The following is a 22,655-nucleotide window of genomic DNA, read 5'->3' as shown; positions in this document are numbered from 1 at the left end:
TTTTGTGGGGTTTTTTTTTGGTTGTTTTTTGGGGGTTTTTCTGGGGTTTGGGGTTTTTTGTGGTTTTTTTTGTTTTTGTGGGGGTTTTGTGTTTGTTTGGTTTTTTTTTTTCTGGACAGCAAACGTTCTCCTTCTGTTCCCGCTCAGTCTCTGGCCCCGATCCTGTGACAAATCATTAACACCCGAGCATCTGAAGCGGCAGCGGCGGCGGGGCCAAGCCCGGCTCCCTGGAGCACAGCCCCCATTCATGCCCTGCGCTCACCCCGTGACTGCGGCGGGACAAACTCGCAGGGCAGAAAAGTTGTTTGTTGTCCCTCAAACGCCTCCATTGTCCATTGTTGGGGCTCCTTCCTGAGCCACAAGGCACGGCGAGCGCCCCCGGGGCTCCTGGCGTGGTGAGGGGACATCTATCCTAAAATTCTGCCCCGTTTGGGAGCGCCGGGTGGGAATGTCCCCGCCTTTATCCATGGGGTCGTGCTGCAGAAATGAAGAATAAACTCATTTTCCACTCAGCCAGACCCCCCCCTGCCCGTCTGCAGCCCCCAGCCCCATCCAGCTGCATCCCAAATGTGCGGCTTTGCCCCCCAGATGGGCAGAGCTGGGCTCTTCCCTGCCAAATCCCTGTGGCTGGAACAGGCTGAGGAGAAAGGGCCTTTTCCGAGAGTGGCTGAATGCATCGGGCATGGTTCCTCTCCAGGGCCTCGTGCCTGCCCAAAGGGGAGATAAAAGGTCCTTGTCCTCCCCAAATCAGCTGCCTGGCAGGAACAGGGGGATTAAAAATACCTAAAAATATCCTGGAGCAGCCAGAGCCGGGCCAGGAGGGCCTTTCTGGGAAATCACTGCATGGTTTGGGATGGAGGGAAGCCTAAAGCTCATCTGGTTCCACCCCCCTGCCGTGGGCAGGGACACCTTCCACTGTCCCAGCTGGCTCCAGCATGGCCTTGGGCACTCCCAGGGATCCAGGGGCAGCCACAGCTCCTCTGGGTACCCTGTGCCAGGGCCTCACTAGACCCACAGTAAAAATCCCTTCTGATATCTTATCTAAATTGGCCGCATTTCGGTTTAAACCAAGATGAGTTCTATACTGTACAAAAAAAGCCTGAATCCAGCTCGCTTGGAAGCACTAAATTGCCCAAATCCAGCCCATTTGGAAGCACAAAAAGTGCCCAAATCCAGCTCACTTGGAAGCACGAAAAGTGCCCAAATCCAGCCCACTTGGAAGCACTAAAGTGCCCAAATCCAGCTCACTTGGAAGCACTAAAGTGCCCAAATCCAGCCCATTTGGAAGCACTAAAGTGCCCAAATCCAGCTCACTTGGAAGCATGAAAAGTGCCCAAATCCAGCCCATATGGAAGCACTAAAAGTGCCCAAATCCAGCCCATTGTGAGGGATGCAGGGATCCAGGCACGAGGCGGGCAGGGTGGCGGGCCAAGGGCCATCCCCTGCCTCCACCGGGTGACATTTCCCTGGGCTGGGAACATTTCGGGGACGTTTCGGGGCTGTTTGGGCTGAATTCCCCCTTTTGCCGGGCGCCGGGGCGAGATGCGGGCAGCGGCCACACGGTGTCAGCGCAGATCGCGACATCGCGGCCCCGTCCCCAGCCCAGCCCTCACCCGGACACGCCGAGGGGGACACGGGGGTCCCTTCCCGCTCCACCTGCGCTGGGGCCCCCGGGGGGACAGCGCTGTCGCCTGGGTGGGGTGGCAGCAGGGCTGAGCCACGCTGTCCCCTCTGTGTCACAGCGGACGGGGCCGACGGGTCCCAAGCCAGTGACAGATGAGCTGTGCCAGCATCCCCGCTGTGGTGTGGTGATCCCAGAGTCCCCCTCGCCCCTTTTCCTGCACGTTGCCTTCCAGTCATTCCAGTCTCCTTGGAGCTCCTTGTCCCACCCATCCTCCGCTGCCACGTTCCCGGAGCATTTCCAGCCCCGGCCTCCTCTCCTTGAGGCAAAATTTCTCTCTGTCATGGAATGCCAGAAGGGTTTGGGTTGGAAAGGAACTTAAAGCTCATCTCATCCCAGCCCGCTGCCACGGGCAGGGACAGTGCCACCATCCCAGGCTGCTCCAAGCCTCATCCAACATTTTCCTTCAATGGGATTTTTTAGTGGCACTGAGAAATTGCCCAGCTCCACCCCTCTCGAAACAGGGCGTGCTCCAGGTCCCTCCTTCCCTGCACACCGGAATTCCCGAAAATCCATCGGTGCAGGCGCTGGCACAAGGCAAGGGGCAGCAGAGCCCCGAGCTTTGCCCTGAGGAGCAGCACACGCCAGGTGGGAATGTTCCATGAGCTTTGGGTGGGGAAAAAAACCCTCCAAAATTCCTCTGCTGTGCACTGCAGCTGTTTTGGGAACCTGGTATTGACCAAAACTCTGTTTTCCTGCCCACACTTCCTCAGCCTGGGAATTGATGGCACTTAAGGAACGAGGCCAGGCCCCCTCATCCATTCCCTGCCCTGTCCCTGCCCTGGAGAATTCCAGGATGGAATTCCGCCGGCACGGAGGGGGCTGTACCGGGGGGAATCCTCGGAGCAGAGAAACAACTCTGCTTCAACACCACCAGGTATTTGGGTTGGGAAGTTCTCCCCGCAGGAAAATCCGGTGGGATTTTCCCCCTGGGGCAGAGGCGGTGAATCGCTGCAGAGGGAGGGGAAACTTCTTCAATTTCTCCCACCTTTGGGATTCTCCTCTCTCTGCCTCCAGGGGATTTTCCATGTGCTGACAGGGCAGGGAACAGGAGGGAGATCTGCTCCAGATCGCGAGCAAACCGCAGCCCAGATCCCCTCAAAAAAGCCCTCTCTGAGCCCAAACCCTCAGGGCCCCAGGGACACAACCCCAGGACGAGCGCTCGGTTTTGGGGGGCGAGGGTGGAACGCGCTGGAACGACACCCGGACAATCTGCCAGGCACTGAGCCGGAGACAGGAGTGATATGGGGACATTTTGAAGGGTTCTGCGGTGTGACAGGGCGCGGGGGCAGCCCGGTGAGACCCCGGGAACAAACCCAGGCTCTCCCAGAGCCCAGGGGAGGCGTGAAACGCTCAGGAATTGCCAGCAGCACCACGGCAGGTCCCATGCTGCGGGTTCCTGGTTTGTGGCGCCCTTCCGAGCCCTCCATTCCCCGTCCCCAGCATTCCAGGGAGTGTGTCCCGGCCGGTGCCAGAGGGATGCGGCTGGAGAGCCGCGCAGGAACGCGGCTGCCAACATTAAATTCTGCTCCAGCTCTCCGCGTCACCTTCAATTTCTCTCTAAGCCGCCGTGTTTATTTAACCGAATCTGCCTCCCGTCACTCGGAGCAGCAGCACTCAACCTTTAAACAGCCCAAGAGCCACTTCAGCCCGCGGCGGATGCCGAGAGCTCCCGAGCCAGGCAGGCACAAAGGAGCCGCCGCTTTGTGCCGTGGGCGCCGCCAGCCCCGCTCCATTCATCCCGCCCGAGCTGGAGCTCATCCCGAGTTTTCCAGCCGGAGCTCATCCCGAGTTTTCCAGCCGTCCTTCACTGGGGAAAGCTCCCGCGCCGCCCGTGAGTGACCCACGGCAGCTTCTGGGCATGGTGTGCAACCACACACCCGCGGGCAGCTCTTCCCGTCACCATTCCATCCCCAAATCCACTTCCCGATGGATTGTTTGGGAGCATCTTCGCCGTGCTTCAGCCTCCAGAGCAAAACTCCTTTTCCCAAGGCTCTCCAAGCACCCAGAACTTCCCAGCCTCCCGAGGAGTCCAAGGGACACCTTGGGCTTGTCCCCAGTGGGAGCCCCAGCTCCCAGCAGCTCCCCAATCCCACTGGAACCTCCCTCTCTGTGCCACAGGGGCCAAATCCAGCGGGATCTCAGCCTTCTGCTCCTACAGAGGCCCCAAAAGCTGGGAAGCCTCCCCAGGCACTTCCCAAAGCTTTGGGCTCTGGGATCAGCCCTTCCCTTGGCAGAGACTGAGGAGGGGACGGGGAAACCGAGCTGTGACAAATCCATCTCCACACTTGTCACCCTGGGAACGAGCCCAGCTTCCCACACCCATTCCCGGGAGTTTCGTGCTGGCTCCGGGTTCACCACGAGGCGTTCAGGAACGCCAACGCAATTTGTAGGGAGGAAAAACCTTGGCTGGCTCCGCTGTTTACACTCGTCGAGCATAATGAAAATGTTAAAACGCCGAGTCACTTGACACCTGCCACCCCGGTAATGCACTCGCTTCACTTTTTTTCTTTTTTTTTTTTTTCCTTTTTTTTTTTTTCCTTTTTTTTTTCCCCTTAGGAGAGTTGGTGAATCTATTTCAAGCTCTTCAATTGCCTGAAGTTGAGGAGGACTCGCTGCATATTCAGCGAGCCGCCGCCAGTGCTGACACGTCTCACGTCCTCTGCCGCGTTAAGTCTTTTCATTTATTCTCTCACAGACAGCCCCCGTGCTGAATAAAATTATCCCGGGTGTCCTTCAGGAAAACAATGCAGGGCTTTTGGAGCGAGTGCGGGAAGTTCAAGGCGAATATGCCAGGTGGCCAGCACGTGAAGAACAAGTCATTGAACCTGTCTCACGGAGCTGTCATCTCCTCCCCGGGCTCGCCTGGCTGCAGACAGGCTCCCGCCGCGGTGAGTGATGAGCAGCCCCGCCGCCCCCGCCGTGCCGCTCCCGACCCTGCTGCTCACCTGCGCGACACCTCCCTGGGCGGGCAGGGGGCGCCGAGGGCTGCGGCCCCCGAACTGTGGGGGTCTCGGGGCCAAACTGGGGCGGCCGTGGCTCAGGAGCGGCTCCGAGCCCTGGAACCACAGGCGCGGGGAGGCAAGGCGAGCATGCGGCCGCTGAGGGCGAGGGAGGAGATGCCTCTGCTGGGGTTTCTCAGGGGGTTTTTGGGGGTTATTCTTTTATCAATAACGATCCTCCTCCTGTTTGCTGGTTCAGGGAGAGGCAGGAGGGCAGAGGACGAGCGCTGCATCCCACAGGGTGCCCCTCTGGGGACAAAACGCCGCCTGGGCATCCCTGGTCTCGGATCAGCTCTAAACCCGAGGAAAACCGAGATTCCACATCCACAGACTTCCCCTTCCACTCCGCCAGCTCCATCCTGCTGGGAGCTGGAGAAACGAGAACCAAAGAGAGCCTGACTTCAGAAACCCCAACCCCTTTTCCTGCTTTCCCAAACTCCCCCTTTCCCAGAGAGCCTCTGCTCTCCCCGCTGGAGCCACGTGTTTTCCACAGCTCCTGAGCCCCGGGGTGCTCCCAGTTATTGAAGGTGGCCGAACCTCTGCCTTTTGTGCAAACCCGAGCCCGAGCAGCCCGGGAGAAAGTTGATCTCGGTGTTAATTTGGATTAGGGATGCACACACGCAGCAGAATAAAGCTGGGGCTGCGGGCTCCTCTCCCTGTGTAATTTGTTCTCCATTGTCAGCGTCGTTGTTGATCCCGAAATTACAGAGCCCGAGGAGTTATTCAACACGAGATGTTGGACATGAAAAGGGAGAGAGGCTCGGGAAATGACCGCGAGGAGAACATTTAAATCAACCCTGAGATTACAGAGGCGCAGAGCACAAAAGGGACTCCAAGCTCCTTCGGTTTCCTTCCACCGCCTTTGAGTGTTACCTGAGAAGGGAAAAAATCCCAAATGGGTTCAGCACGGCGAGGAGAAGCCCAGGAATCTCCTGCCTCCCCCACACAGCCCAGTAATTACCCTGGGAGCAGCACAGGTCAGGCATTCAGCACCCAGCTAATCCCCAGCCAGGAGCTGCATCAGCTCACCTGCGTCCCTGCTCCCGGGAAAAGCTTGGAGTGGGGAGGAATTCACGGAGCCATCCCAGAGTGGTTTGGATTGGAGAGGCCTTTAAACCTCACCCAGTGCCATCCCTCGCCATGGGCACCTTCCGCTGCCCCAGGTTCCTCCAAACCCCACCCGACGTGGCCTGGGGCCCCCCCAGGGATGGGGCACCCCTGTGCAGCTCACAGTGCTGGTGGTCCTCTTTCCCCCTCTTTCCCATGCATTTCCCTCCTTGTTCCGGCCTCCCTGCTGCTTTGCTCTGCCTGCACAGCAATTGAAGGCTGATGTAATTCCCAATTTTCCCCCCAAATTTCCAGCAAATCCCTGGGGATGGAGCCAGGTTTGCCAACGCCGCTCCTCTCTCCGCAAAGCCAAGAATCACCCCCTCCACACTCCCAGCCAGGAGTACTTCCAAGGCCCCCAAATTCCTGGAAAATCCCAAATCCAGTCAATTTCTCCTCTGTGTCTCGCTCAAATTGGGGTTTTGTGAGCCCCAGCCTGACAGGGGGAAGGAAACCAGACCTCGCTGTTGCTGTGAATAATATTTGGTGATAAGGAAATCTTTTGGCTTTACTTCCAATTATCTTTTTTTTTTTTTTTTCAAACAGCGAGTTTTATCTCAAAAAGAATCAACTTTTCTCCACCTTTGAAGAGCAGAACCCTCCTGATATTCATTACATGACTCAGAACCTTCCCTTTGATGGAAAACTTTGGATTAGAGGCAGCATTCGGCATCCTGATTAGTACGAATGTGACCTACTACTGCAGGAGTTTGCTCAGTGGAGCCAAGAGGAGGAAACAAACCCTCAATGGGCATTATCCGGCATAAATACTGAATTTATTAAAGGAAAAAAAAAAAAGGAGGGGGAGAAAAAACCAACCAAAATGGGCACATTTTTCCCGTTGGGACTGCAGGATCCCATCCCCATTCACCCCCTTGCCCCAATGGCTTCTCCTGCTTCTCCCAGGGTTTGAGTCCCAGTAATTCAAGTCTGAGTGGGTAAAAAAACCAGGGGAACATCCCTAAAGGTGCCTCCACAGCCCCAAAAGCCCGAGTGCCACTAAGGAGAAGAGCCAGCCCAGGTGTTTTTTAGTTATTCCTGTGGCAGGGCTGTGTGGGGATGAGCAACAACCACCCAAAACCTTGAGCTGAGCACCCTGAGGGAGCAGCACAGACTCCTAGCATTCCCAGGAAAAAGAGCAGGATTTAACAGGAAAACGGCCTCTGTGATCCTTTTGTCCCTCAGGCTGCTCTGTGCCCACAAGGAAGCATTCAGGGGTGCTGGAAAAACATTTATCCATAAAAGCCGAGGAGATCAAACACTGTCCCCTGCACACCCCAGCTCCGGAGCCAGCCTAGCTACTGGGACATCCTGGCGGGCAGGAGCAGCGAGGGCTGGGGTTACACATTAGCCAGAGCAGCCCGGGGCCGGCGCTGGTTCCCGGACAGGCGGGGAGAGCAGCGCTGCTGTCCCGGTTAATGTGTAACAGCGGCTCTGCCACGGCTCCCGCACCTTCTGCTCGCCAGCAGCTGCCAGGGCAAGCACCAAACCCGAGCCAGGCAGGGCTGAGGAGCCCCTCAGGGGGAGATGAGGCTGCGGGGGGTGAGGGAGGCGTGGGCAGGGAGGGGTCGGTCCTTGGGATCAGGGGTGAGGGAAAGCTGGGGGGTTTTGCTCCCAGGTCATCCTGAGTGGGCCAAGTCCTGCTCAGAGCCCTCCAGCTCCCTGTGCCTTCCCCAGATGGCTCCCACGAATCCATGTCCCATTCCCATTCTCTGTGTGCTTCCCTCGTCCTCCTCCTCATCCTCCTCATCCTTAGGTTCTCCTTTTCCTGGCTGCATGGCTGCGGCAGGAACTTCCCTCAGGGCTGGGCTCCAGGGCACAGAGAGCCCAGGGACAGATTTTGTCCTTCCTCCCACCCCACAAGAGCTGCCCTGTTCCACTGGGATTCCACTTTTCCTATCAGCCATTCCCGCAGAAGTGGAAGAACCTGGGAATGAGCTCCTCCCAGCCCAGCTTTGAAGAGCGCCTGGAGCTCTGCCCTGCTGTCACTTGGGACGTGGCAGGGTTTGCCAGGAATGTCCTTGGGGCACACAGTGCTGTGATCTGCTCCCGCTGGGATCTGCTGTAGCACACAGGGAATTCCTGGGAGGGTCAGCAGCCAATGCTCCCACCAAGATTTTCCATGTGGAAGCCATTAGTGATGGGCAAGTCCCAATGGAAAACAAGCCAAGCAGCACCCTGATCTCCCAGAGTGCCAGAGAATCATGGAACATCCTGAGCTGCAAGGACCCACCAGCATCATCCGTTCCAGCTCCTGGCCCTGTGCAGACACCCCAATAATCCCACCCTGAGCATCCCTGAGTTGGGTTGGAGCCATGACCGTTCCCTGGGGAGCCTGTTCAGTGCCTGACCACCCTCTGGATGAAAAGCCTTTCCCCGATATCCATTCTAAGCCTTCCCTGTGGCCCTGTGTCCGATAGGGGGACAAGATAGGAACGTGCCCCTTGTTGATGGAGTGACAAAACTATCTTTTGCCTCTTTAAAAAGGAAAAAAGCTTAGAAGTTTCTTTCTTCAATTAGCGAAAAGGACGCCTCATAGGATTTGGGGAACTTCACCTCAAACTTAAGGATAGCCATTTGGACAGAAGCCAAAAAGTCTTGCCTAAGCAATTTACTAGAAAAAGAAGAGAACAAAGAAACCAATGGCTTTCATGAGGTGTTTTACCAGGGGCAAGAACTTCTTGCACCTGGCTCGGCTTTTCTCTGTAAGGAGCTCTGCTATTTTGCCTTTTATCAAAACTTTTATGTCTCTAACATTACCACAGAAGCCATCTTGCTGGTTTTATGCCTTCTAAGGTAGCTGAGTGTGATATAAAGTAGCTTGGGTGTGATATAGATCTCCAAGACCTTATGAGGCCTGGCTTGAGGAGACCAGACACCATGAGAATCCCGCCTGGTGCATTCCCGGGAAGCCACCGGCCGGTGTCGAGGCCACCACTGTGGTGTCCCCTTGGGCACAGCATTCCCAGCCTGGCTGATGATCCTGGCTGCTCCTGGCTGCTGCTCCTGGCTGACAGTGATCCCACCGCGCGTTCCCACCGCTCTGGGGTCCGGGCGGTGGGAGACGGACGCGTGATTGATGGGGCGCCCGCGATACGGCGCGAGCGCTCCTTATCTGCGCCTCGCCGGGGGCTCCACGTCGCTCCCAGGCTTTATGGCATCACTGTCACTTGCCTTGCCTTTCTTTTTTTTTTTTTTTCTTTTTTTTTTTCCCACCCTGCTTGGTTTTTCCCACCAGGGAGCCTGTTTCACCTGCAGGATCTGTGGAGTTGGGTGAAGCGTCCCGGGCAAAAGTCACCATCCGTAAGCGTGGGTGGGCACAGGGGAGTCGGAGCAGGTGCGTTCCATGGCAGGGTGCTGGGAGCTAAATCCATCCAGACCAGCTTCCTGAGGGATTCCAAGCCCAACACTGCAGTGGAGAATTCCATCCAAAAGGTTGGGTGTGCATGGCAGGACCAAGGTTGGCTGTGGAGACAGGGGAAGAGGGGAGGAGAAAGCCAGGCAGAGTGGGAATGTCACTGGTGTCACCGGGGCATCCTCCCGCTCCCTCTGCTTCCCCAGGAGCATGGGCCTCCACCTGGAAATGCTGGGAAACCTCCCCTGCTCTGCCAGGCTGGTGAGATGAGGCCAAGGCTACAGTGTCCCCATGGTGTCCCCAAGGCCACAGTGTCCCCATGGTGTCCCACAGAATTGCTGTTGTCACAGGACCCCACAGCCCACACATCCTCCCATGGGCAAGCGCTGATGTCCCAGCCTGGGGCTGCTGTGTCCCCACCAGCTCCAGCCAGTACCTCCTCCTGTTCTGTCCCAGGGCAATGCCCAGGAAAAAGCAGAATAATGTGAAATAAAATGAAATTCAATTCTATATTTTACAAAGTGAGAGTGGGTGCTTGCTCCCAACCAAAGCCTGGCTGGATGGGGCAATCCCCATCTCCCTCTGCACAGGTTTCCTCCTTCCCTGCCCTGTTCCAGGTGCCAGGAGCAGGAGCTGGAGCGAGCTGCAGCAGATTGTGCTGTGTGCTCAGCCTGGGGACAGCCCGTGGCCATCTGTCACCCCCAGGTGTGTGCCCAGCCCCACACAGGGACAGGGCTCGGGCTCCTCAAACACAGCAGGGTTGTAAAGAGGGGTGTGGGCTGTGGGGCTGCTCCCCCAGCCCCTCCACCTGCTCCCTGCTCTGGTGGACTGGGCACCTTTCGAATTCCTCCTGCAAACCAGGCTGGAATAAGGAGCTCAGCCCAGGCTTCCCAGCCATGTCCCAGCGCTGCTCTGCACTTGGGGCACTCTGGATTCCTTCACTTTTGGGAAAGGGCTGTGGATGACAAGTGGGAATGCATCCTTTCAGCCAGGGAATTTTTGGGGGTGTTTCACCCCCTCTGGGCATTCCAAGCCCAGAGCTCCCAGGCTGCTCCCAGTCCTGGGACACCAAGAGGCACCAGCAGACTCCGCTGGAGAGGAGCTGGGTGACTGCAAATACTTGGGAATAAGCACCCTGTCATGAGGTGGAGCCCATCCCAACCTCCCCAGACTGGAGTCCAGACCTCCCACCTTCACCCCAGCCCCTCCAGGAGATTCCACACGGGATGTTTGAGGAGCAGAAAGAACTAAATTCCCAAGGCTGAGTGGAGCCCGCTTCACTCTCCAGTGCCTGGGCCTGCTGGTTTGGTTCCAGCAGCTCTGGGGCATGGTGAGATCCACACACCAGGTGCCAAAACACCCCCAAAGTATAAAAATAATGAATAAAAATGGGCTTATCAATTAAATAGGGAGTTCTTATTAATAAAATAGGAACTGGTTTACAGCAGAGCCCAGGATTTACAGCACAGTCTAGGACAGTTGTCCCAAGGAATGCCTGTGGGGGCCCAAATGCAGCTCCTGCTCCCTTGCCTTTTCCTGCACTTTCCCTCCTCCCTGCATGAGGGGAGACAGGAGCTGGAGCTGCTTTATAACCAAACTTACAGAGTTCCAGTCCCTCTGGGCAGAATTCCCTAGGAATGGAGCGAGACGGTGGCCTGGACATCCAGTCTGAATTTCCTGCTGTGAAAGAGGAGACCCTGCAGATTTATGCAAATGAAGATTCTTTATGCAAATGAATATGTCTGCAAATCACTGCCCTTTGATTGGTATTTTTATGTGGGTGACATAAAATTACAGAATTATTTTCTCCCCCAGTTTCACTCCCTCGCTCAGCAATCCGGGCACTTTATCCAAACAAAACAAGCTTGGCAAAGTTATTAATTGCCTGGAATGAGATCTCTATTGATCGGTGTGGGGATCAATCACTTTATCTGCGGGCAGCTCTGCTGGAGCTGCCTGTGACCCGGGGATTTCACTGAGCCACACCTGCCCCGGGACTTTCACACAGGACTCCAAGGTCTTTCCAGGAACGGGGCAGGTGCTGCGCAGGATCCGGGGCAGGTGGGATGGAGAAGGGGCTCTGTCGCCTTTCCACTGCCCCCAGCAGCCAGAGGTGTTTGCATGTCACCCACAAAGCCTTTGGAAGGGCCGTGGGATGCCCAGGAAGCCCTCGCGGCCGGCTGGGAGCTCTCCATCCCCTCTGGAATCCCAGTGGGGATCGTACCTTTGGCAGGAGCCTCCTGCGACCGGGGGCGGCTGGGAAGCGGCCGCGGCACCAGGCTCGGGATGTTCGGAAAACGCTCTGGGGCACGTGGGGTGTTTTTTTGGGGGTTGTCCCGGAGCTGGGCTCCGTGAGCCTCGACTCAGGATGTTCCAGCACTCCATGACCGCTCCTCACCCTCCAGGGAAGTCGGGCAGCACCACCCTCGGTCGACAACTCCATCGCCTTCTTTCCGAATAACAATAACAATAATAATAATAATAATAATGATTATGATGATGATGATGTTAAAACCCAAAAAGAGCCCCAGAAAGGCGGGCAGGGGAGGGGGCAGCGGCCGGAGGCGGCCGCGGCAGCGCGGCTCGGATCTCCCGCACACCGGCGCTATCAGCGGCCGGATCAGGCGCGTATCTAATGTAAACGAGCCCCGGCACATCAATACCGTGCCACATCAATACCGTGCCACATCTGGCTGTTTGGCTGCGCGGCGCCCCGGCTACCGAGCCATCCGCGCTCGGCCAGCGGGACCGGCCCGGGCGGGGGGCGGGGGGGGCCGCAGCCAGCGGCTCCTCTGGGGAAGGGGGGGCCGGGGGGAGGGCTCTGCCCCCCGGGGGGAGAGAGGGGCCGGCTCAGCCTTAAAAGAGCCACCCAGGAACCGGCGTGTTTGTGCTTCTTCCCAATTTATGGCCGCGGAGCATATGGCCGGTGTTCCGCCCGGCGGCAGCCGCCGGGGACGGCAGCGAGCGGCGCGGGGGATGTGAGGCCGGAGGGACGAGGAGCGGCCCCGGCACACGGCGGAGACAATGCGGGAGGCGGGGGGCCGCCGCCGGAGCCCCCCTTCCTAGGGACCCCCCGCCTCGGGACCCCCGGCCAGGTGAGCCCCGGCAGGCGGCGGGGGGACGCTCCTCTGTCCCAGGTGGCTCCCCGGGGACAGCGGGGGGACACCAACGCCGAGGGACCCCGGCGCAGGTGAGTGCCGGGGGCGGCGAGGGGCTCCCCCCGCGCGGGGACCCGCCCAGGTGAGCCCCGGCAGGGAGCGGGGGGACCCCGGGCTGGAGCGCCGGGGGCAGAGGGGACGCAGGGGTCGCCGGGGGCGGCAGCAGCAGGTGGGAAGGCTCTTTGGGGGGCAGGTAAGAGCCGGGGCCGAGAGCCGAGGGGGCGCGGCCCCGGCCCCGACGGCGCGGCTGCGACACGGCCACGGCCACGGCCACGGGTGGCAGCGGGGCCGGGGCAGCGCCGGGAAGGGGAGCCCGGGGCTCTGCCCCCTGCCCCGGCCGTGGGACACTTCTCAGCCGCGACGGCAGAGTCCGCCAGAGGACCGGGAATGACCGGGACTGGCCCCGGCCCCGGCGGCGCCCCCTCCTCCTTCCCCCCTGCCCTGCCCTGCCCGCGCCACGCGTGAGCCCCCGGCTCGGGCAAGGCTTTCGGGGCCGAGCCCACGCGGGTGGGCCCATCCCCACGCAGCCCTGGTCCCCCCCAGGCCGGTGCGGGCTCCGGGGCTCCCCGCACCCCCACTCGGGACCCGCAGCCGGCGGTGACCCGGGCGCGGAGCCCTGCGCGGAGCGCGGAGCGAATTCTGATAAGGGAGCGAACCCCGCCGCGCTGCCGGCGCTCCGGGGCCAGCGGGCCGGCATCGCCAGGCCCGGCAGGAAAAAAAATCATTTCTGACAAAGCTTAATCTCGTTGGGACACGTTTAATCATTAGAGACGGGGACGGGCAGAGCCGGGGGGCTCCGGGGGGGGGCACCCCCGTTTGTCCGGCGAATAAACCGGTTTGGAATAGGCTGGGAAGGGGAAGGGAGCCCCGGGCCAGGCTTACAGCTCCCCCCGGCACAGGGAGGGGAATTAAATAAGACAAAATGTGGGTCGGGGGGCTGCGGGCTCCCGGCTTTGTGCCCGTACCCCACTGCCTCCATCACTATGGGCAATAATTTCCGAAATCTCATTAAAGTGCATTTATCAAAGCCCTAACATGTGCCCTCCGGCTCTGCCATAACCCCGCCGGCCCCCGGGGAGCAGGGGGGGGTTCGAGGGGGGGGAAAATCCCAATTTCTATGACAATTCGCCACCTCGGGAGCTTGGCTGCGGGGCAGATCCGCATCTACAGATTTATAAGGAATATCGGTGAATTGGAAGGATTTCTCCGCCTTTGAAGCTTCGGGGGGAAGGAGATAGAGCAATCGTGAGAATAGGGAAGCTCATTTAGATTCCTATGTCCTGGAGAAGAATTAATTGTCTGCTGGAGAAAAGCAGGCCGGCGCCGGGATTTTGGGGGGCGGTGGGGGCTTTCCCTGGAGCTTCCATAGGGAATGCTGCTGCTGACTCCCTTCCTGCGTGCGGGGCGATCTTCCCCCTTTTTTTCCTCCCCTTTTTTTTTTTTTCCTCCCTTTTCTTTCCCCCGAAACATCCTTAACGCCTTTGCTAATGCCATTTTTTCCAGCCAGGAAACGAGCCGGGAATTTCAGCCCGCAGAAACTCCGTTACAATTAAGTTCCTGTAAGCGCCGGAGGATTCGGGAGGCTCCGGTTCCCCTTGATTTTAGGAAATACGATTTTTGAATTTTTTTTTTTTTTTAATGGCGCTCTCTCTCTCTCCCTGACCGGGCTGCCGGTGTGCGAGGCAATCCCGTGGCGTGGGCTCCGTGCCCACGGCCTGGCGTGGCCAATCCCCTCCGAGCCGGAGCCGCTGCCGAGCAGCAGCAGCAGCAGAATTTCCTCTCCAGGGCTGGAAAATGCGATTCAAAGCCCTCCGTGCGAGGGATGTTATTTCGCTGCGATGGTTTTACTCTGATTTTTTTAATTTTGGTTTTATATTTTTACGGCCGGGGAGAGCTGTCCCCTTTCGTGTGGCGGCTCTTCTTCCCTCCTCCACACTTTAAAACAAAGAGGGTGTTACTTACAGGGATGCTCCCGAGGTGAAGCTCCTCACGACAATTATCAGGACACGGGCTGCTCTTCCCTTTCCCCATTCATTCCAAGTGGATCTCATTCTAGGAGATAAAATCAACCTGTCCCTTAACAAAGGCTTTGTGTGGGCTCCGCTAATCCGGGCCGAGCGGCAAGGTGCAGCCCCGCTCCGTTTGTTTATTTGCGGGCTGGAGGGAAGGGAAAACAATGTCTCGCATCTTTGGCTCCATCAAACAATAAATTGATCCACTTGTCGGCCGCTCCCGGAGCCGCGGAGCGGGAGCGGGAATGGAGACGGGCTCGGTGCGGGTAGGGAGGGGAGGGAGAGCGGCAGGCTCCTGCCCAACACCCTTTCCTACATTTCTCCCTCTGCCATGTGCCATCACACTCGGGGGTACCACACCGTGCTCTCCGCGCTGCGTGCGCGGGATCCCGCTCGGCGGAGAAGGGAACGGAGCTGCGGCTCCTCCGGCTCAGAGCAGAGGGGGAACCGCGGCGCCGTGCGGGGACCCTCGGGCCGCGGCCGGGAGGAGAAAGGCGAGGACACCGCTTAAAATCGTCCCCGCGGGCCGCCCGTGGCGTGGCGAGAGCTCGCCAGCATTGGCGGCGCCCGGGCCCACGCGTGACTGCGGGCAGCCGCTCGGGAGGCCTCATTCCCCCTCCTTCCCGCAGGAACTGTCCCTTTCCGATTCTGGAAAATAGAAAAATCAGCCTTAACCCCGCGGGCGAGGGAGCCACCCGTGAATCGGTCCCCGTGGGCAGAGCCCCTTGTCCCCGAGGGCCGCTCGGCCCCGGGGGCTGGGGCAGGAGGGCACCGGCGCCCCCGGCCTTGTCACCGCCTGTCCCGGCGCTGGAGCATCCCCGCCACGCGTGGGACCGGCCCTGGGGCGCGGGGGGCTCGGGGCGGGGACAAGGCGCGGTCCCGGCTCTGTCGCGACAGTCGCGGCGCTGCCGTCGGGTTTTGGCTCCACGCAGCGCGACCCCAGTGCAGGGCAGTGTCCCGGCCTCGCGACCCCTCCTGACGTCATGGGCTCCGCGCTGCTCTGACGTCACACCCTCCACCGGTGACGTCACGGTGTCCCCGCGGTGCGCAGCGCGTTCGGGGAGGGGGCCGCGACCCCCGGGGCTGTGTCCGGCCTCCTCCCGCGGGGCCCCCAGGGCTCTGCGGGACGCTCTGCCCGGGCCGGACGGGTGTGGGAGTGTTTATCGTCATCATCACCATCATCATCATCACCATCATCATCATCATTATTATTTTTATTATTATTATTAAGCTGACAGCCCCGCGGCGCCCGGCCCACGTTGGCTGCCCCGGGGATGCTCTGCCCTTCCCTCCCCGGGTTTGGCTTCTGTCGGGGTTCTCCGTCCCGCCACTATCGCGATTATCGCCGCTCTCCCCTCTCTCTTTTCTCCCCTCGGGGGAGTTAAACCCCACCCGGGCCGGGGTGAATCCATCGGTAACTCCGCGATTCAGTGGGAATTGGCGCTGTCGGAGCGGGGCAGAGGAGCGGGCGGGGGCCGGCCCGAAGGGGTTCCCTCGATATCGAGGAGGACTCCGCAATGGATGAAGAGATAGCCATTGAGTGCGGTTGAATACCATGACAACTAGGAACAACCTCAGATTTATTCCCAACAGTTAGGGCGCGCTGAAAGAGGGCGTCAATCACGTATTATTTCGCCACTGAAATAAATGCAAAAACTGCGCCGAGACAAAGGGTTCCAACAGGAGCCGGACATTTGTCTACATTGCGGACATTGTCCCCAGCTTAGCCGTCGGGTTGTATTTGTGTTTGCGCGGGGCCGACCACCCAGGATGCGCGCTGGGGCTCGCTTAAAAAAAAAAAAAAAAAAAAAAAAAAAAGGGAAAAAAAATCCCTGGGCATTGTCAGCCACATCACATACTTTATGGGAGGCAGGCTGGGGGCTGGGGCAGGAAAAGTGGGGGGAGCGGAGAGGGAGAGGATGGGAAGGTGCGAATCCATTGATGGGCGCGGAGGAGGAAGCCCGAGGCGGCGTCTGCCCGGCGGCGTTGCGGCTCCTTCCCCCCCGGAAGGGAAACTCGGGCAACTTTTCCTGTCCAGAAATGAGGGGAGTGGGGAGAGCCCCTTCCCAGATTGTCCAAACCTCGTGTCCCGCATCGCCCTGCACATCTCCATGGCCCCCGCGCTCCCGGGCGGGGCTCGGGAAAGGCAAAGGGATGGAAAACAAGCAAGAGGGAAAAAGAGTGGTAAAAGGAAAGGGAGGAAGGAAGGAAAGAGAGGAAGGAAGGAAAGAGAGGAAGGAAGGAAGGAAGGAAGGAAGGAAGGAAGGAAGGAAGGAAGGAAGGAAGGAAGGAAGGAAGGAAGGAAGGAAGGAAGGAAGGAAGGAAGGAAGGAAGGAAGGAAGGAAGGAAGGAAGGAAGGAAGGAAGGAAGGAAGGAAGGAAGGAAGGAAGGAAGGAAGGAAGGAAGGAAGGAAGGAAGGAAGGAAGGAAGGAAGGAAGGAAGGAAGGAAGGAAGGAAGGAAGGAAGGAAGGGGAAAGGGAAAACGATAACGATCCTGGCCCTGCCCCGTGGAGGAGTGCCTCCTCGGCAGGTGCAGAGAACAGGACGAAGGAAGAAAGGCAATGAAAATAAAAGTTGGTGGCAGACAGAGAGAAGTAGGGGCGGTCTGTGCATCCCGCGCCGGGCAGGGCGAGCCCCCGGAGCCGCTCCGAGCCGCTGCGGGCTCCGCGGGGCCGGAGCCGAGCGCTGCTGTGTGAGAGCATGGTGACACCTGGGGTGCCGGCCTTCCCTTGGGAAGGACCCCCTTCTTTGCCCCTCTCCCTCCTTCCCCAAGTCCTGAAAAAGAAAGAAAGAAAGGAAAAAGAAAGATGGAAAAGAAAAAAAAAAAATCCAGTGGTGTATGAGTCCATCGGGCTGCAGCCCATCGAATGATCCCAACGGGCTGGATTCATTCCCCTGGAAGAAGGTGGCAAAATCAATGAGACCTCTTCAAATAAGCACACACTCCCCCCCTCCCCAATAATCACCTCCCGGATCTCGTCGGGTCGCGCCTGACGATCGCGTTTTGCCAGTTCGCTTAATTTCGGAGCAAACTAGAATCAATTACTCGCTGTTTAATTTCCAGCGCTCATCCCTAAGCCCCAACCAAAATATTGACCTAGGCGGGTTAGATAAGTTGGGCTCTTGCCATCTGAGCCGCTTCGCTCCCGAGCGGGGCCGGCAGCGCGGGGCGCGCAGCCTGAGCGGCTGTGGGAACAGCAAATTATTATTATTATTGTGATTATTATTATTTTTTTTTTAATCGGAGGAAAACACGGGTGGAAAACACACTTTGGAGCGTCCGGAGCGTCGGGGCTGGTGCGGAGCTCTTTGTATGTAAATAGTGCCCTTAAGAAGAGCTGGGAAGTCGCCCCCTCCCTCCCTCCCTCTCTCTCCCTCCCTCCCTCCCTCTCTCCTTCCTTCCCTCGCCCCCTCCCTCCCTCCCTCCCCCCCGGCGCCGCCGCCCGCCCCCCCCGCGCCGAGGACCCTCCCCGCGCCGGTAATTAACTGACACGTTATACCACTCATCACCAATGGTGGAAGCTCGGAGCTCGCCCAAAACCCGCAATTTCACATCTGCAAACACTGTCTTCATCCACTTGACTTCCAAGACCCGCCCACACGTGGCCAACCTTTCCTGGGTTTAATGTAGGTTTTTTTTCTCCCTCCTCTCGGCAGGTTCATGTGTGGGGACCAGCCTTATATGGACTCTTCGCTCCAGCAATGGCTCGGGATTTTCCAGCGGCAGGCGCGGGTTCGGCGCAGCTGAACAAGATCCAGAAGTGATTTTTTTTTTTTTTTACTTTTTTTTTTTTTTTGGCTTCTCTTCCCCCCCCCCCCCCCCTTTTTTTTTTTCTTTTTTTTTTTTTTTTTTTTCCCCTGGAGTTACAAACTATTCCCGAAACCAGCTGCTGCTGCCGCCCTCGGAATTTTCCCCCGTGGCTGAACAACCACCACCGCGCAGAGACCCGTCGCTGCGGCCGCTTCTCCCGCACAACCCCCGCCGCTTATTTTTCTATAAATCCATATTATTATTCTATTTTTTTCCCCCCCATTTCTCCACGCGTGCCGTGGCCCCCCCCCGGTCCCTCCCCGTGTCCCTGCGCAGTGTCGCTGTCGCCGCTCGGCGTGTGCGTGCCCAGCCGTGACCCGGCGGCTCGGCCAAGCCGCGGCTCCAACTTTCCCAGGCGGAATTTGGCCGGAACATGTCTCTGACCAACACAAAGACGGGCTTCTCGGTGAAGGACATTTTGGACCTCCCCGACACCAACGATGAGGACGGCTCGGCGGAGGGCGGCGAGGAGGAGAGCGAGGCGCCCGAGCCGCCCAGGAAAGCGGGAGTTTTGGGACAAACCCCCTTGGACACTGTTCCGACGCTGCCTTTGAAGAGTCCTTTCTATGATAACAGCGATAATCCCTACACGCGCTGGCTGGCGAGCGCCGAGGGCATCCAGTACTCCCGTGAGTGCCGGGGGGACGGGGCAGCCGAGATTGGGGGGCGCTGGGGGAGGGACGCGGCTCGAGGGGGGCACTTGAGGCTCGTCCCGGCCGGGAGCGGGGGAGCCGTGGATGGATGGACGGATGGACGGACGGATGGACGGATGGGTGGGTGGATGGATGGACGGATGGATGGATGGATGGATGGATGGATGGATGGATGGATGGATGGATGGATGGATGGATGGATGGATGGATGGGGGGGTTTCCTCTCTCCACGGCCGGCCTCCATCCCGCCAGGGCCGGGCGGCGGGAGGGATGCGGGGCGCGGCGGAGGGGCGCTCCCCCGGCCCGTTGCCCTCCGCTGACCGGGCACGGCTTGTCCGCAGTGCACGGGCTGGCGGCCGGCGGCGGCGGCGGCGGCCAGGACCCCTCGGCCAAGTCCCCGGAGCCGTCGGCAGACGAGTCGCCCGACAACGAGAAGGAAGCGGTGGGCGGCGGGGACGCGGGCAAGAAGAGGAAGAGGAGGGTGCTCTTCTCCAAGGCGCAGACCTACGAGCTGGAGCGGCGGTTCCGGCAGCAGCGGTACCTGTCGGCGCCCGAGCGGGAGCACCTGGCCAGCCTGATCCGCCTCACCCCCACGCAGGTGAAGATCTGGTTCCAGAACCACCGCTACAAGATGAAGCGGGCGCGGGCCGAGAAAGGTATGGAAGTGACTCCTCTCCCCTCGCCGCGGCGGGTGGCCGTGCCGGTGCTAGTCAGGGACGGCAAGCCCTGCCACACGCTCAAAGCCCAGGACTTGGCAGCCGCGACGTTCCAGGCGGGCATCCCGTTCTCGGCGTACAGCGCGCAGTCCCTGCAGCAGCACATGCAGTACAACGCGCAGTACAGCGCGGCCGGCAGCCCCCAGTACCCCACAGCGCACCACTTGGTACAGGCGCAGCAATGGACTTGGTGAGGGCCCCGCGCACACGCCCCCGAGAGCGGAGGAAAACACAGAATTAACAGGCACAAACCGAGAGAGAGAGAGAGAGAGAGAAAACAAAAAAAAAAAAAAAAAAGGAGACAGACTGATGCTCCGAAAATTAAAAAAGAAAAAAACTGCGGGGGAAGGAATGGCGAGGGAAACGCTATTATTATTATTATTATTATTGCTATTATTATTATTATTGCTATTATTATTATTATTATGGGTTCTTTCCCTCTGCCGTTTCTTTTCCCCTCCATTTTTTTGGGGGGGTTCTGTTTCATTTCGGGGGGAGGCGGGGGGTAAGGGAAGGGAGGTGTTTTTTGTGCGTCATTGTTTACAGAAATTTTTTGCGCCATTCAGAGTGGTCCTGTCTACCTACAAATAAAATAAAAGAGGAAAAAAAGGGGAGGGGGGGGGAGATCGTCAGAATTACAAAAAAAAAAAAAAAAAAGGAAAAAAAAATAAAGAATAAAATCTCCCCCGCTGCTCCTGTGATTTTGTGAGGAACGGGGGTGCGGCCGCCGCGCGGGGCACCCCAAAAGGGGAGCTCGGGCGCTGCCCTTGGAGCGCAGTTTGCGGCCCCGACAGCTGCTGCCGGGGGTGTTTTTGCACCTTGTCGTGGTCGTTGTCGCTGCCGTGAGCCGCGGCCGGGGCGCTCCGTTCGTTCTCTCCCATTTGGGGCTCGCCTTAACCATTGCCGAGCGGAGGAAAAAGCCCCGCGGACGCTGAAACCCTCTCGGCCCGGAGAGCGGCCCCCTGGGCACCCCCGCCCCGCCCCGGCCTCCCCGCATATTTAATACGAATTTTATTAATTTTTTTTTAAAGCTGCTTTTCGAGGGAAAATAGTAGAGAAGGAGCCGATAACAACGACGGAAAGTCGCGGCCTCGGCGGCCGCCCCGCATCCCCCGAGCCAGCCCTGCCTGGGCCCGGCCGGGGTGACACGGCCGAGCGGGGCCCCACGCTCAACCCTCCACCCCCTGAGCTTCTTTTTTCGGGCAAAAACGGCTTTTTTTTTCTTTTTTTTTTTTCTATTTTTTTTTTCTTTTTTTTTTGGTGGGGCCAGTCGGTTTCATCCGCCGGCGAAAAACGCGGAGCGGGGAGAATTCATATTTTCCTGTTTTCTGTCTGTGAGTGCGCTGTTCTGCTCCTCGGTGCTGCTGAGATTTGGGTTCTGGCGTCGCCCCGGTGCCCCCTTCCCGGGCTGGAGGGAGAGCCAAACTTCGGGGTCAGCCCTCGGGGATGCGCCGGCGGCCCAGGCAGGGCAGGGGAAAGGGTTAACACCGGAAGAACCCCCCCAAAAACTCGGAGGAGGAGGGAGAAGAGACAAGGGGGAGGCGAGGCGGGGCTGGGCGGCTCTGCCGGGCTGTAACGGGGACCGGGACCGAGCCCGGTCGGGGCGGGTTGCGGCAGAGCTGCGGCTCCTCGCCCGCCCCTGAGGCTTTCAGGCTGCTAAAGATGCTTCAAAAAACGAAAACAAATCCAAACAGGCTTTTGTCAGGAGCCGTGGGGCCGGTGCAGAGCCCGCCCCGTCCCGCGGGGCTGAGCCCGGCCAGGACGGGGCAGTTCAATGCCAAAGGGACGAGCGGTACCGGCCCCGCAGCATCCCAATCCCGCACAATCCCAATCCCGCAAAATCCCGGCTCTCTAACATCCCGGCCCCGCCGCCCCAGCGCATCCTGCAGCCTCCGCTGGGGTTTTTTTATCCTTTTCCTACATTTTTCCTCCGCTCTTTTCCCATCCCTACTCCTATCCCCAAAGCACCGAGGCTCCGCGCAGCGGCGGAGCAGCCGCGGCCGTTCCGCGGGGCAGCCAAGCCCTGGGGAGCTCCGCTGCTGTCCCACACCCGAGGGGGACACGGCGATGAGAGCCGGTTTTCCCTTCTCCAAACCCGGCGTGCGAGCCAGGAGCGGACAGACGGAAAACTGTCACTTTTTCCTCCTTACTTATTCTTTTAATTAAAAAAAAAAAAAAATCAATTTCTCCCCCGTTTTTCTTTGTTTTTTGGTTTGGGTGGTTTTGTTGTGGTGGTTTTTTTTTTTTGGTTTTTTTTTTTTTTTTTTCCCTCATTCCCCTCGGGCTGTGCCGAGTCTATCAAACCAGTTGTGTGGCCCTAACCTCCGTGGCCTTATATCTGCCGTGCTGCCGGGCCAGTCTATCTTTGCACAATATACAGTAGACTTCAGAGAGCAGCACAATGGGGGAGGCAGGGAGGTGAGCATGTTAGAGGCGTGCATATTAACGAGCCGCAGCCAAGGAAGCCAAAGGAGCCGGCGAAAAACCGGGAGAGACGGTGCGGGAGGAGCGGGGGGGGCGGGGGGACGCCCTCCCTGCGCCTCGCCTGCCTCGGCCTTGGCTGTTTTCTGTTTTTTGGGGCTCGGCATTGATGCGGAGCGCGGAGTCAGGGAGCGGTGTCCTCCGCGTTTTGTTCGGGCTGTCACTCGCGCTCATTGTTCGGCATGTTCTACATGTTGTATCCCATATGGCCAGCTGGGCCGGGGACCCCTCACAAAACCCAAATTGTGCCCAGCTTTCAAACCCAGCATTGTTGTCTGTGAAAGGCAGGCGAATTAAAAATTCGTGCTATATCTATTCTGGAAAAAAAAAAAAAAAAAAAAAAAAAGAGAGAGAGAGAGAAAAAAAAAGGAAAAATAAAAAGAAAAAAAAAAAAAAGAGGGGGCGCAAGGAAAAAGAATCCCGCTCTCTCTGCTCTCTCTTTGAAGGCCAACAGAGACTCTCCTCTTCTCTGACAAGTTTCTCTCTCATTTCACAGGAAATTCCCCCCCCCTCCCCGCCCCCCTCCCCACCGAAAGCCCCGAGCGCGTCCCCTCGCAGGAGCCCGCGGAGCCGCGCTGCGCGGCCGCGGAGGCCGGGGCAGAACAAGGCGGCATTGAGGGCGGGCTGGGCTGCAGCTGCCGCCTCCCTGCGCGGCCCGGCCGTACCGCCAGCCCGGCTG

At 58.8% G+C, this 22,655-nt stretch overlaps 1 protein-coding gene across 1 annotated transcript; it reads left to right on the top strand.

Moving 5' to 3' along the window:
* The first annotated feature begins 18,146 nt into the window (after window positions 1–18,146).
* NKX2-2 (NK2 homeobox 2) lies at window positions 18,147–20,005 on the top strand. The gene is made up of 2 exons (XM_054628939.2): window positions 18,147–18,755; window positions 19,121–20,005. Exons 1-2 carry the CDS (start codon window positions 18,500–18,502, stop codon window positions 19,687–19,689), a joined length of 825 nt encoding a protein of 274 aa, XP_054484914.1. The 5' UTR covers window positions 18,147–18,499; the 3' UTR covers window positions 19,690–20,005.
* The last annotated feature ends 2,650 nt before the right edge of the window (window positions 20,006–22,655 follow it).

This window comes from Agelaius phoeniceus, chromosome 3, assembly GCF_051311805.1.
Source record: "Agelaius phoeniceus isolate bAgePho1 chromosome 3, bAgePho1.hap1, whole genome shotgun sequence".
NCBI classification, from domain to species: Eukaryota; Metazoa; Chordata; class Aves; order Passeriformes; family Icteridae; genus Agelaius; species Agelaius phoeniceus.
The sequence above is the reverse complement of the archived record's forward strand: the minus strand, read 5'-3'. Positions and strand labels throughout refer to the sequence as shown.

What these genes read in the sequence shown, in the direction of transcription:
- NKX2-2 (XM_054628939.2), top strand. Translation starts at nt 18,500, where the DNA reads ATGTCTCTGACCAACACAAAGACGGGCTTCTCGGTGAAGGACATTTTG. An exon ending in CGAGGGCATCCAGTACTCCC is followed by an intron (nt 18,756 to 19,120) that starts GTGAGTGCCGGG and finishes GCTTGTCCGCAG; the next exon opens with TGCACGGGCTGGCGGCCGGC.